The sequence below is a fragment of the Schistocerca nitens genome, chromosome 2, assembly GCF_023898315.1.
Source record: "Schistocerca nitens isolate TAMUIC-IGC-003100 chromosome 2, iqSchNite1.1, whole genome shotgun sequence".
Taxonomy (NCBI): Eukaryota; Metazoa; Arthropoda; class Insecta; order Orthoptera; family Acrididae; genus Schistocerca; species Schistocerca nitens.
Genome location: NC_064615.1, coordinates 912,914,634 through 912,928,468, shown reverse-complemented (window position 1 = coordinate 912,928,468; position 13,835 = coordinate 912,914,634). Strand labels below are relative to the sequence as shown.

General features: G+C 47.3%; 1 protein-coding gene across 1 annotated transcript; it reads left to right on the top strand.

Moving 5' to 3' along the window:
- Positions 1-899: 899 nt before the first annotated feature.
- Positions 900-1,577, top strand: LOC126235446 (gustatory and pheromone receptor 32a-like). Its single transcript, XM_049944169.1, has one exon. It carries the CDS (start codon positions 900-902, stop codon positions 1,575-1,577), a length of 678 nt encoding a protein of 225 aa, XP_049800126.1.
- The last annotated feature ends 12,258 nt before the right edge of the window (positions 1,578-13,835 follow it).

Below are 13,835 nucleotides of genomic sequence, written 5' to 3'. Positions count from 1 at the left end.
TTATACAGATTATTTGGTTGCATACTGTGCACTGTTTTCTGAAAAACTTTCCTCTCTAGTGGCAACTACATTTCCTTCTGAGGTTTCATACTGCGTTTGCCTAGAAAGGCCTAGAAGCATGATGACAGATACCATCTCATTATCGCTCACGTACATGACAGATAATCGAAAAGATTTCATTATGTGGTGCAAGGGACTTAATTCCACAAAGTGCTGTGTGGACGTGGCCAATGTGAACTGTGAAAAGCTTACCGTGGAAACACTTCAAGAGCAGCAGTATTCACCTCGACAGTCCAGTGGAAATTTTTAGGACTGCAGCGCTAGAGGCGTTATTGAACCCCCACATTTCCTTCGTCTAGACGACGTCATAAACGAGTCCACTGTTGAGGAAACTTTCCACTTTCTTTGCGACAATGTTCATATACAAGGTATGGCAAGTGTTCGGAATGGCGCCGTTAGAAGTGGTTCCCCAGCATACCTACGGCAGAACAGAAGTCAATAAATGGCACTGGAAGAAAGCTGTTAGTCCTTCAAATATTTGGTTGTTGTGTGTCACCATGATGTTTGTGTTCGGGTTATCAGTCTTCAGTCCATTCCAACATTACACATCGCTCTTGAGCATGCTAGTTTACAAAGCCATGTCGTTAATAGGAGCAGGTAAGATACTTTGTACGCTTGCAGTGAACAGAAAAGAGGGAGTGAAACATTTCAGTTTATTCTTCGCTTCATTAAATCACGCAGCGATCTGGCTTCCCAGGGGCACAAGTACCAAAACAAAAGGACTGAGAGTAGCACTGTGCATTTTCCTCTGCATCTTATGCACTGCTTTGATTGTAAATACGGTCGTAGAAAACCATCCTGATGTAATGAGCAGTTTCGTTGACATACTGAAAATTGTAATGACTGTATATCTCGTGATACTTGACCCTCTAGTAACGCTGCAATTCGTAGTATTCGTGCTGGAACTGTGGGCTGGATTCAAGGCACTGAACAGTGCTGTTCTTCAGACGGTCGCGACAGAAAATAGCTCATGTGTGGTGGCTACACTTCTGGGTCTCTCAGGTACACCACCAGGTAGTACATCGGGCAACCTCCACAATCTGCGATGGACACATCTGTTACTACGCAGGGCTGCGGAAGTCCTACAGGATCATTTCGGAATGACACTAGCACTGGACCTCTCTTATACCATATCTGGGATCATCTGCAGCTCGCACGAGATAGTCGTAGCCATGAGCCGCCAAAAAGAGGTGGTCGGCATCCTGTACGTCGGAGCGACACGCCAGTCACTGCTGTGGCTGGTGCTGCACGTGTGGAAGCTGTCGGCGCTGACGCTGTGCTGCTCGGCTGTTTCCACGGAGGCGGCGGCCACGCGGCTGCTGCTGCAGAGGGCGTTCGCCTTCCACCGCACACCGAGTCCCCAGATGGCGGCGCTGCTGCGGCTGGTCGCACTCAGTCCACAGCTCCGCTTCACCGCCGCCGGGTTCGTCACCGTCGACCGCGGCTTGCTGGTGTCCGCCCTAGCTGCGGCAGTCACCTACTTGGTCTTGCTGACTCAGTTCAGCGGGAGCTTCTGACCTCGGAAGGTACCCCAGGTACGAATACGTTCTGAAAGTAAAATGTTTTCTGCTACATAGCATACAGTTTGTTGCTGAGTGACCTCTTGTCACACTAAAAAGTATTTTGGTAATAAAAAACTGAAAAAACTATCCTTCCAAATAACTCTCCAACAAAGGCGAGGCTTATCCAGTAGTGGGGCTACCAATGTTCTGGCACAGTCTGCACTGCTGCCAGATTTTCGATTATGTTACTATTGTAGGCGCTCCGGTGGTCCCGGTCGCCTACGGTTGACTGGATGGCCGGGCGGTGGCCTCTCCAGTTGTCAGAATGCTAGGAAATGGCTGTAGAAGCGTCAGAAACGCCAAAGAAACATTATTCATTCATAACAACTTTATTCCTGCCGAGTACAATGTGGCTTCGTGATATCAACGACCTTCCCCGAGTCCTCGCTGACTCGTAGCGATGACATCAGATCCGGGCTGCGCAATCTTGCTAGTGCAGCGCCGCGTGCTGTGACGTAGCGGAGGAATGCCCTTACTTCGGCCGCGCGGGCTTGGCGGCTGCCGGCTCGGCTGCAGACAGCAAGCTGCTGCGCGTGGGTGGCTCTGGGTTGGAGTCCCGACGCTGTCGACACGAGAGGCGTTCTCGTAGTGCGGAGTGTACTCTATCCCACCCTCTCTTCTTCCCTGCTCCTCCTGGTGGCTCGGCCGCGGTGGACGGGCGGAACGGGCTGCAGTCCCCCAGCGCAGTCGGCTCACCCGGTTGTGACGGCGGATGCACAGGGACTGGGCCCCACACGATCTCGACGACGGCTCACTGATGTGGTCAGCATTGGCGGCGACCGAGTCGCTAATCCTGCGTCGATGATTGACAGCGGCAGCAGAGAGGACCAGAGCTGATATTGTCCCCTCACATCTGCTGCTGGATGGGCCGCCCTAACTGCAACATCTCCTTAATAATGATTAACATGTCGATCACCGAGCTGAGCGCTATGCAGCGACCCAGTACACATCTAACTGCATGTCCAACTGCGAGTGCGAGTGCGAGTGCGAGTGCCTTGTTGCTATCAAAGCTGGCGTATTTAAAGGAAGCACGAGCGAGGTCCTGACGTCATGCTCGTTTGTAATGACCTCATTCATTCCACTTATACTGCTGATTCATCTGTCGTACTCGCCCCTTAGGTGTTCTTGCGACAGTGTTATGTGTTGTTGCGGCACACTTACGCGAAGTTGTGAAATGCAGTACAGCTGATGCTATACCTCTGTCTTGCACTCTACGAAAGTCTCCGTCTAACACAAACCCGCGTGCTAAGCAATTCTCTCTCGCCTGTTGTGTGTAGCCGGGCCATTGCCCCTGCGTGACAACACATTCCGATATATGTGCAATCCTTTTACTTCTTGGCCAACCTACTGCCTCTGACTCTCGGCATAGGCAACGAAACTTTGGCAATATTCCACGTTTCCAACTCTTTACTATTCTGCGACACTACACTATGCACTGTTGTCAGATTTCCCCCCCCCCCCCCCCTCCCCAAGCTCTCATTTCACAAACCACTTGTAGTAAGCATAAAATGGTGGGAAATACAAAAATCTGAGACGGGCAGATAGCCTCTTGGTGATAATTTGAAAACGTTGGTTCACAGTCAGAGATCACAGACCTAGGGACACTGGCACAGCCTACATGGTTGCCAGGGTACTTAAATCCAAGATGTCGGATCTACGGATACTGGCACAGTCTGCTTAGTTGTAAGATTCCGTGGGTTTTGCCCAACAAAATGAAATCAAATCCAAGATGGTGGTCCTGACGATAGTGGTGCAGCCTATCGGATTACTGAAGACATCACTGATGATACTAGAATCCAAGACAGCGGATCTGTACTGGGGCAGCCTGCACAGTTGCCTTGTTTCTAACCTCACTGGTGGAGCCATCATTCTTGCCAGGTCACTTGTGTTCCTTGTCTTAAGTTTAAAATGGAGGGAAATTCTAATACCCCACAGGGTTTCCCCAAGCCAAGATGCCCCAATTTAAGAACGCTGTTGAGTTTAAACATATACAATAGGTCAGGACGGGGACAATTGCATCTTTATTTAAACAAAATGTGGAAGAGCCCCTTCCAAGGTCAGAAAAGTCAGTGAGCATTGTGCTGTGTTGCTGATGGTACCATGCACATTGAAGATCAGTGTGTTCATGATTGTGATTCCCACACTCATGTGCAATTCCATTGGCCAAGTGCCAACATCTGACGCACACAGGGGACTAATGCTGGACAACTTTGCTGGCTGGCAGCTGACTGCATGCTATTGGCACAATGTCTTGGCGGCCTGCCAGCCTAGTGTGAACTAGCTGTAAGGCTATGGGAGCAGCCGATGCACAGTGTGATATCGTCCATGTCGACATTTCAATGAGTTGCTTCCACCAATGGGGCACACCTGTAGGACAATGTGCAATGTCATGCTGCTTGGAATAGGGACAAACGCCTGTTGTCTACTGTGCTGCCACGCTGTGTGCACACACAGCAGGTGGGGCACTGTAAGACTACACAATTTCACAGTTAATCCTGCTTTAATTTTATAGCTGGACAGCGTCCTATTGTGCTGCAGGAGATTATATCGAGGTCGCTGCCGTTACAGGCTGCATGCCAATAGACATTCATAGTTGGACCTGGCTGACATCACTGTGGTCATTGTGCTGCGTTGTGCCACTGCTAGATGCTATAAAACTCCTTAGAGGAACGCCTGAAACTAGTTTTAATTCTGAATATTTCTCTGTGGTGAGAACAACATGCTAATTGCTACGAACTCTTCAGTCCAGTCACAAATCTGCTCTGATATTCAGTATTTTGTTCATATGGCCACTGTGTAAAACTGTATCGAGTGCTGACCACAAAGGAAATGGCATCAACCTAGCCGGCTGCTGTGACCGAGTGGTTCTAGGGGCCTCAGTCCGGATCCGCGCTGCTGCTACGGTCGCAGGTTCGAATCCTGCCTTGGGCATGGATGTGTGTGATCTCCTTAGGTTAGTTAAGTTTAATTAGTTCTAAGTCTAGGGGACTGATGACCTCAGATGTTAAGTCCTATTGAACCATTTGGTATCTAGCCATTTGAACCATTTGAGCATCAACCTAGATATCAGTATTTGCTTCTTCCGTGGTTCTGTGGTTGAACAAAGCAAGCCAAGTATTACATGATCATTGTTTAGGGAATGCATGTTGATATTCGGTGTCAAGAAAGGTTGTAATATGTGAGCATAAGGCATGTTATCGAATCATACAGTCGACCAGCATTAGCGATGTAGACTTATATTCGTCAGACTGATGAAACTGCTTGACAATGGAAATGGCCATTTTTGTAACGTCAAATCTCTGCACAGAAATTTCTTTTCGCATGTCACAGATCTGCTGGTATATGGCACCAAGTATTTATGAAACACCTGACAGATTCTGTTTCGACAGTTGCGATTTTTTCCCAATGATTCTGACAAAATGCACTGTAACCTCAAAGGACTGAAGAATGTATCTTCAGTGAAATCTGTTTTTTTGGAGAGCAACACAGACAGCAGAATAGGAGGAAACCTGAGACGGCTGAAACTCCAGTACAGTAGTCGCATAAGGGAAACATGTTCGTAAATCTTCATAAGGATGCATGGGCATTGAGGTGCACTCGGTAAGACAATAATAGGTTCATCACATGGATTCAAAATAGATTCCCAGCTAGTTGTGGAAAGTGTAGTACTAGGTTCTTACACAGATTCATATAGATCCTCAGTGGTTAGCACACTGGACTCCCATTCGGAAGGACGACGGTTCAATCCCACGTCAGGCTATCCTGATTTAGGTTTTCCATGATTTCCCTAAATCGCTCCAGCCAAATGCCGGAATGGTTCCCTTGAAAGGGCACGGTCGACTTCCTTCCCTAATCCGATGAGACCAATGACCTCGCTGTTTGGTCTCTTCCCCCAAACAACACACAAAACATATAGATCCTCAACTACTGTACCACAGTGGTAAGAGACTTTCTTCGCAGATGACATTATTATTCTTTAACAAACACTGATTTTCGCAATAGCTAGGCATCAGTGTGATAGAAATTTGTCAGTACTCATATGCAAGAAGAGTTCTAAGTGGACAGGAGTATCTATATTTTTCATTTGGTATCTAGCCCACTATTAATATATACATCGTAACAGCCTTTCAAAAATCCTGTCCTCTGCAGACCATCTATTCCGCAGCCTCCAGTCCAGCAATCCATTTTGTAGTGGCGCTGAACATGTGTCAGATTTCACAACATGAATGAAACGATGATTTAATTCAATCCCACAGTCCTTATTTTAAGGTAAAATTGTCTGGACACTGGTCTGCTGGAGAAACATGTGTAAGTGCTGTATAGACACTGGATGCTTTCCTCTGAAAATAGAGCTACGTAACAGGTGACACGTAACGTAACTCCACTGCACTCTGCAGTAGAAAGGTTCTGGTATTAATGGCTACAATAATTTGTCAGCAACCTCAATTTCGTTTCGTGTTACCAAAACATCATTCTTTCTAGATACCACTCTGTTGTTCCATTGTAACAACGATCACATGTAAGAACTGCATGGCTAGCCAATGAAATTACATCCTCTTGTGTGCAAAAATGATACTTGGTGTACAGAAGTAGTACCACTGTGGCTTACATTGTGCTCCACACAGTGATATAGAATCGTCAGCAGATCAAGAGTGCTGGCAAAACAATGCTAAAATGGACTCTTCTACTTTTCCAGAGGTGAAGATAAGTGGTGAAACAGTTGCAAATGCAGTATTCGAAGAAATTCTGAAAAAATTACGAGGTTGTGGGCCATCCAAATACATAAAAAAGTTTTGCATCACCCTAGTTCCCAGAACTCCTGAAGATAGACGTTGACTGTGAATAGTGTATAACAGACACAGTCCCTTAGACTGTTTAGAGACGTCACTAAACCCGCCCAAAGATGTAAACAACCATGAATGAGCAGCGCCTATTAGAAGGAGGCGGTCCGACAGCCGATCATTTACAGTCATTCCACCAGGAAGGAGGTACAAGGCTCGTGTTGTCTGTCGTTCAACCATGCCTAGAGGGTCAATACCGCGGTTCGATCGCGTCCACATTGTTACCTTATGCCTGGAAGGGCTCTGAAAAAGGGAAGTGTCCAGGCGTCTCAGAGTGAACCAAAGCGATGTTGTTCGGACATGAGGAGGTACAGAGAGACGGTAACTGTCGATGAAATGCCTCGCTCAGGCCTCCCAAGGGCTACTACTGCAGTGGATGACCGTTACCTAAGGATTATGGCTCAGAGGAACACTGATAGCAACGCCACCATGTTGAATAATGCTTTACGTGCAGAAACAGGGCATCGTGTTACGACTCAAACCGTCCGCAATAGGCTGCATGATGCGCAACTTCACTTCCGATGTCCATGGCGAGGTCCATCTTTGCAATCACGACACCATGCAGCGAGGTACAGATGGGCCCAACAACATACCGAATGGACCGCCCAGGATTGGCATCACGTTCTCCTCACCGATGAGTGTCGAATATGTATTCAACCAGATACCGTCGGAGACGTGTTTGGAGGCAGCCCAGTCATGCTGAACGCCTTAGACACACTGTCCAGCGAGTGCAGCAAGGTGGAGGTTCCCTGCTGTTTTGGGGTGTCATTATGTGGGGCCAACGTACGCCGCTGGTGGTCATGGAAGGCGTCGTAACGACTGTACGATGCGTGAATGCCATCCTCCGACCGATAGTGCAACTATATCGGCAGTATATTGGCGAGACAATCGTCTTCATGGACGAAAATTAGCACCCCCATCGTGCATATCTTGTGAATGACTTCCTTCAGGATAACGACATCGCTCGACTAGAGTGCCTAGCATGTTCTCCAGACATAAACCCTATCGAACATGGCTAGGATGGACTGAAAATGGCTGTTTATGGACGGCGTGACCCACCAGCCACTCTGGGGGATCTACGCCGAATCGCCGTTGAGGAGTGGGACAATCTGGACCAACAGTGCCTTGATGACCTTGTGAATATAATGCCACGACGAATACAGGCATGCATCAATGCAAGAGGACGTGCAACTGGGTATTAGAGGTATCTGTGTGTACAGCAATCTGGACCACCACCTCTGAAGGTCTCGCTACGTGGTGGTACAACATGCAATGTGTAGTTTTCATGAGCAATAAAGTGGGTGGAAATTCCAATTTTCTGTACAGGTTCCGGAATTCCTTGAAGCGAGATGATGCAAAACTTTTTTGATGTGTGTATTTTCGACTGTAGTGAGACTTGAAATATTCCCGACATTCGTCAAGCTAAGAGTTATTCAAGGTCGTGGGGACTTTGATTTTATGAAGGATACACTGTTGCGTTTTGAATGAAGTTCAAATTTTCAATATTTTATGTGAAGCGGAATATGGCATGAACAGTTCATGGTTGCATGACAAATTTGAACTTTATGTGACCTGCATTATGTGACTGTGTTGAGGACTAATAAATGCAATAGACTGATAATGCTGCTTTATACTGAAACGAAATCTTCACTCTGCACAAGAGTGTGCACTGATATGAAACTTCGTGGCAGATTAAAGTTGTGTGCAGTATCGAGAGACAAATTCGAAATCTTTTGTCTTTCGCTGGAAAATAGTCTAGCAACTGAGCTACCCAAGCACGACTCATGACTCGTATTCACGTCTTTACTTCCGCCAGTACCCTGCCTCCTACATTCCAAACGGCCAGAAGCTCTCCTGAGAAACTTACGGGACTAGCACTCCAGGAAGAAAGGATATTTCCTTAGCAAGGCCTGCGGGGATATTTCCGGACTGCATTATTCACTTTGCAACAGTGAGGACGGGTCGTAAGTCACGCTTGAGCAGGTCAGTTGGTTGAGCACTTACTTGCAAAATGCAAAAGTTCCGAGTTCGAGTCTCGGTCTGGCATACAGTTTTAATCTGGCAGCCAGTTTCATGTCAGCACACACTCCACTGCAGAGTGAAAAATTCATTCTAGAAATATCCCCTTGACTCTGTCTAAGCCATATCTTCACAATATTCTTCCTTCCAGGAAAATTAGTCCTTTAAGTTTCGCAGGAGAATTTCTGTGCAGTTTGGAAGGTAGGAATTAAAGCCGTGAGGGCTGCTAGTGAGTTATGTTTGAGTATCTCAGCTGGTAGAGCTCTTGTCTGCGAAAGAAAAAGGTCCTTAGTTTGAGTTTCAGCCCAAAATACGGTTTAATCTGCCATGATGTTTTATATCAGTGCACACACCGCTGCAGAGTGAAAAATTCATTCTGGCGACATCACCCAGGCTATGGCTAAAAAAAAACCTCCAAAATATCCTTTCTTCCAGGGAAGCTAGTCCTGCAAGTTTTGCAGAAGAAATTCTGTGAAGTTTGGAAGGAAGAAGATGGGATACTGGTGAAAGCAAAACTGTGAGGACGGTCCGAGAGGCGTACTTAGGCTGGTCAGTTGGTAGAGCACTTGCCTGCGGAAGACAAAGTTCAAGCGTTTGGGTCTCGGTCTGGCACACAGTTTTAACCTGTCAGGAAGTTTCATATTAGCGCTTATTGAGTATGCAGGGCTGTTCCCAGCATATTTCAGCCACCACATTCAAGTGTATGTTTCGCAGGCCAGTTACGGCCCCTGTCTCGCCTAGGAGGTTATTTGTAAACAGAGGAGGCAAAGTACTGCGTACAGTCAAGCCGCCAACAGTCGCCACAGCGTCCGGTGCTGCCATTCTTGCCACTAAGTGGCGTGCAAACTCACAGCACTGCAGTCTCGGGCACTAACTTACGTCCACACGGTCACATGTTCACGTGATACCATGCACGTGTACTTCCGCAGGCACTTACATCAGTTACATCCCAAGCTCCTAGCAACCGTCTCAAGTCTCTGCTGCGTACACTGCCTGCTGCTGCCACCCTCTGCCTGCCAACGTACCGTGCTGCCCTCATCCGCTCAACTTCCGACGCTGCACATCCACCAGCCGCTCCGAGTACACCACTTCGTAGTACTTGATTTGACTGCACATGTGATCATCGCCTTGTGGGAAATTTGTGGTAAGTTCCTATTGGACCAAACTGCTGAGGTCATCGGTCCCTAGGCTTACACACAACTTAATCTAACGTAAACTAACTTACGCTAAGGACAATACACACACCCATGCCCGTGGGGGAATTCGAAGCCCCGACGACAGGAGCTGCGCGAACTGTGGCAAGGCGGCCTAGACCGCGCGGCTACCCCGCGTGGCTCGCCTTGTAGGACCATGTCGTTACCAGTAACGTTGCCGGCCGAAGTGGCCGTGCGGTTAAAGGCGCTGCAGTCTGGAACTGCAAAACCGCTACGGTCGCAGGTTCGAATCCTGCCTCGGGCATGGATGTTTGTGATGTCCTTAGGATAGTTAGGTTTAACTAGTTCTAAGTTCTAGGGGACTAATGACCACAGCAGTTGAGTCCCATAGTGCTCAGAGCCATTTGAACCATTTGAACCAGTAACGTTCGACGAAAGATTCGTATCGAAAGACTGGAAAGTTGCACAAGTCACACCAATATTCAAGAAAGACAATAGTGGTAATCCACTAAATTACAGGTTCATATCATTGATGTCGACATGCAGCAGGAGTTCGGAACATATATTGTGTTCGAACATTGTGAATTACCTCGAAGAGAACGGTCTATTCGCACACAGTCAACACAGATTTAGAAGACATCATTTTCGTGAAACACAAGTAGCTCTTTACTCACACAATGTGTTGAGTGCTATTGACAAGGGTTTTCCGTATTTCTAGATTGCCAGAAGGCTTTTGACACTGTACCATACAAGCGGCTTTTAGTCAAATTGCTTGCTGTTGGAATATCATCTCAGTTACGTGACTGGCTCAAATGGTTCAAATGGCTCTGAGCACTATGGGACTCAACTGCTGTGGTCATCAGTCCCCTAGAACTGAGAACTAATTAAACCTAACTAACCTAAGGACATCACACACATCCATGCCCGAGGCAGGATGCGAACCTGCGACCGTAGCAGCAGCGCGGCTCCAGACTGGAGCGCCTAGAACCGCACGACTACCGCGGCCGGCTTACGTGACTGGGTTCGTGATCTCCTGTATGAGAGGTCACAGCTAGTAGTAACTGACAGAAAGTAATGAAGTAAAATGGAAGTGATTTCTGTCGTTCCACAAAGTAGTGCTATAGGCCCTCTGCTGATCCTTATCTTTATAAATGATTTAGGAGACAATGTGAGCAGCCGTCTTTATCATCTAGTAAAATCATCAGAAGATCAAAACAAATTGCCAAACGGTTTAGAAAAGATATCTATATGGTGCGAAAATTAGAAATTGACCCTAAATAATTTAAAGTGTGAGGTCATCCGCATGAGTGGTAAAAGTAATCCGTCAAACTTTGGTTACACGATGAATCAGTCAAATTTGAGGGCCGTAAATTCAACTAAATATCTAGAAATTACAATTACGAATAATTCAAGTTGGAAATAACATATAGAAACTGTTATGGGGAAGGCAAACCAAAGTTTGCATTTTATTGGTAGGACACTTAGAAAATGTAACAGTGTTACTAAAGAGACTCCCTACGTTAGACTTGTCCGTCCTCCTTTAGAGTGCTGCTGCGCAGTCTGGAATCCTTAAAAGAAAGCATTAACGGAGTACAACGAAAAAAGAAGAGCAGCACGTTTTGCATATGGCAAAATAGGGGAGAGAGTGTCACTGACATGATACAGGATTTGGGGTGGACGTCATTAAAAGAAACACGTTTCTCGTTGCTGCGGAATCTTCTCACGAAATTTCACTCACCAACTTTCTCCTCTGAATATTTTGATGACGCCGACGTACATAGGGAGAAATGATCACCATAACAAAATAAGGGAAATCAGAGCTCGCACGGAATAAAGAATCCATATTATCTTTTCGGTGCATCCAAGAAAATGAAATTTTGTCAGAAAATTTTTGGTAGAACGCTACACTGCTAAGAGCGTGTTGTACAGCCCCGGTTAGCAACCGCTTAAGTTGTAGTCTCGGAATGATGCAGAAAACATGTTGTACGAACCCATAATAACGCATAATATGAGATATCAAAATCTTCAGAAAGATGTGTGCTACAAAATGAACATATTTGTGAAAAGTCGATTTTTCTTTAAATGTCTGAGGTCTTGTCTCAGACGCTCGAGGGGAAGGGCATGGGCGGGGGCGCCACTATCAAGTTTCTGCCCCGGTTCGGAAATATTTTAGATTCGGGGTTAGTCTTGGATTCTTTTTCTACATAATGTTAACGTTCTATTCAGTGCTTGTGGAATGCAGGGTTGTCTTAAATTCGTTATCCCCACGTCGCTCATTTCTCAGGCACATGTTTACACATTGGCTTACTGTATTGTTTGGGCAGTTAGCGCTGGGTGCTATTATGTGCCTCTTTCCTTGTATGGCGCTTCTTTGAGATGGCTGCATCATCTCTTTTTAAGGAGCGAGGGATAGTGGGTATGTAGGACTGCTCTGTGCATATTTCGGCCACCACATTGATGGTTATGTTTTGCAGGCCAGGTACAGCCCCTGCCTTACCTAGGGGGTCATTTTTAAACAGAAGATGCAAGATACTGTGTACAGTCAAACTGGCAGCAGTCAACACAGTATCCGGGGTCGCCAAATTGGAAATTTGTGGTAAGTTCTATGGGACCAAACTGCTGAGGTCATCGGTCTCTAAGCTTAGACACTACTTAATCTAACGTAAAATAACTTACGCTAAGGACAAGGCACACACCCATGCCCGAGGGAAGACTCGAACCTCCGATGGGGGGAGCCGCGCTAACCGTGATAAGGCGCCTGAGACAACACGGCCACCCGGTGCGGCCTGGGGGCGCCACTCTCGCCACCAAGTGGCATGCAGCACACAGCACTGCGGTTCTATCTACACTGCTGGCCACCGTAAATGCAACACCCTGAAGGAAGCATCCGAATCAAGTGAAATTTACACCATGGGTTTGCAGCGATGAGATATGCAACTGATTAGAATTTCAGCGCAGACGCACATCACGCGCGCCTGTGGCGCCACCTCATAGCGCCATTTAAGGCTTGGCGATTTCGACGAGTGTACGTTCGGCACGTGTGTTTACCTTGTGGTTGTTTCACAAGACGATCAGTTATGCCTCGCAGACAACAGCGAACATCTTTTGATCAAGTATCCGAGTTCGACAGAGGAAGGATAGTGGCTTACCGAGATTGTGGATTATCATACAGAGAAATCGCTAGTCGTGTTGGACGAAACCAAACAACTGTAATGCGGATATGTGACCGTTGGATGCAGGAGGGTACGACGGATCGACGTGGTCGATCGCATTCACCTCGGTGCACCACTGCACGTGCTGATAGGCAAATTGTGCGCATGGCAGTGACGGATCGCTCAGTGACATCCCGAACCATAGCACAGCACATTGCGTCTGTAACGCATCATGCAGTGTCTGCGCGTACCATTCGACGCCGTTCACAGCAGAGTGGTCTGTCCGCAAGACGTCCATTGCTTCGTCTACCATTGACGCAGAACCACAGACGTCTCCGTCGCCAATGGTGTGATGACCGACGGATGTGGACAGCAGAATGGAATGACGTTGTCTTTACTGACGAGGCACGCTTCTGTCTGCAGCACCACGATGGTCGGATTCGAGTGTGGAGACACCGTGGAGAGAGGATGCTGGACAGCTGCATTATGCACCGCCACACTGGTCTTGCACCGGGTATTATGGTATGGGGCGGTATTGGATATTACTCTCGCACGCCTCTAGTACGCATTGCCGGTACTTTAAATAGCCGGCGCTACATATCCGAGGTGCTGGAGCCAGTTGTCCTTCCTTACCTTCAGGGCTCGGCCACAGCCATATTTCAACAGGATAATGCGCGACCACACGTGGCACGCATTGTCCAAAGGTTCTTCGTCAATAACCAGATTGAATTGCTTCCCTGGCCGGCTCGCTCTCCGGATCTTTCGCCGATAGAAAACATGTGGTCCATGGCTGCTCAACGAGTGACCCAGATTACATCCCCAGCTGCCACACCAGATGATCTTTGGCAACGTGTGGAAGCTGCTTGGGCTGCTGTACCCCAACACATCCAACGTCTCTTTGACTCAATGCCGAGACGTGTGGCAGCGGTGATCTCCAACAATGGCGGCTACTCTGGCTACTGATTCTGGCAGGAACCACATGTCACAGACGTCTGTACACGTAATCATCTGATACTTGGTCAACATGTTATCTACAAAATAAATCTT

Coding starts and splice junctions, on each gene's coding strand:
- LOC126235446 (XM_049944169.1), top strand. CDS start 900: ATGACTGTATATCTCGTGATACTTGACCCTCTAGTAACGCTGCAATTC.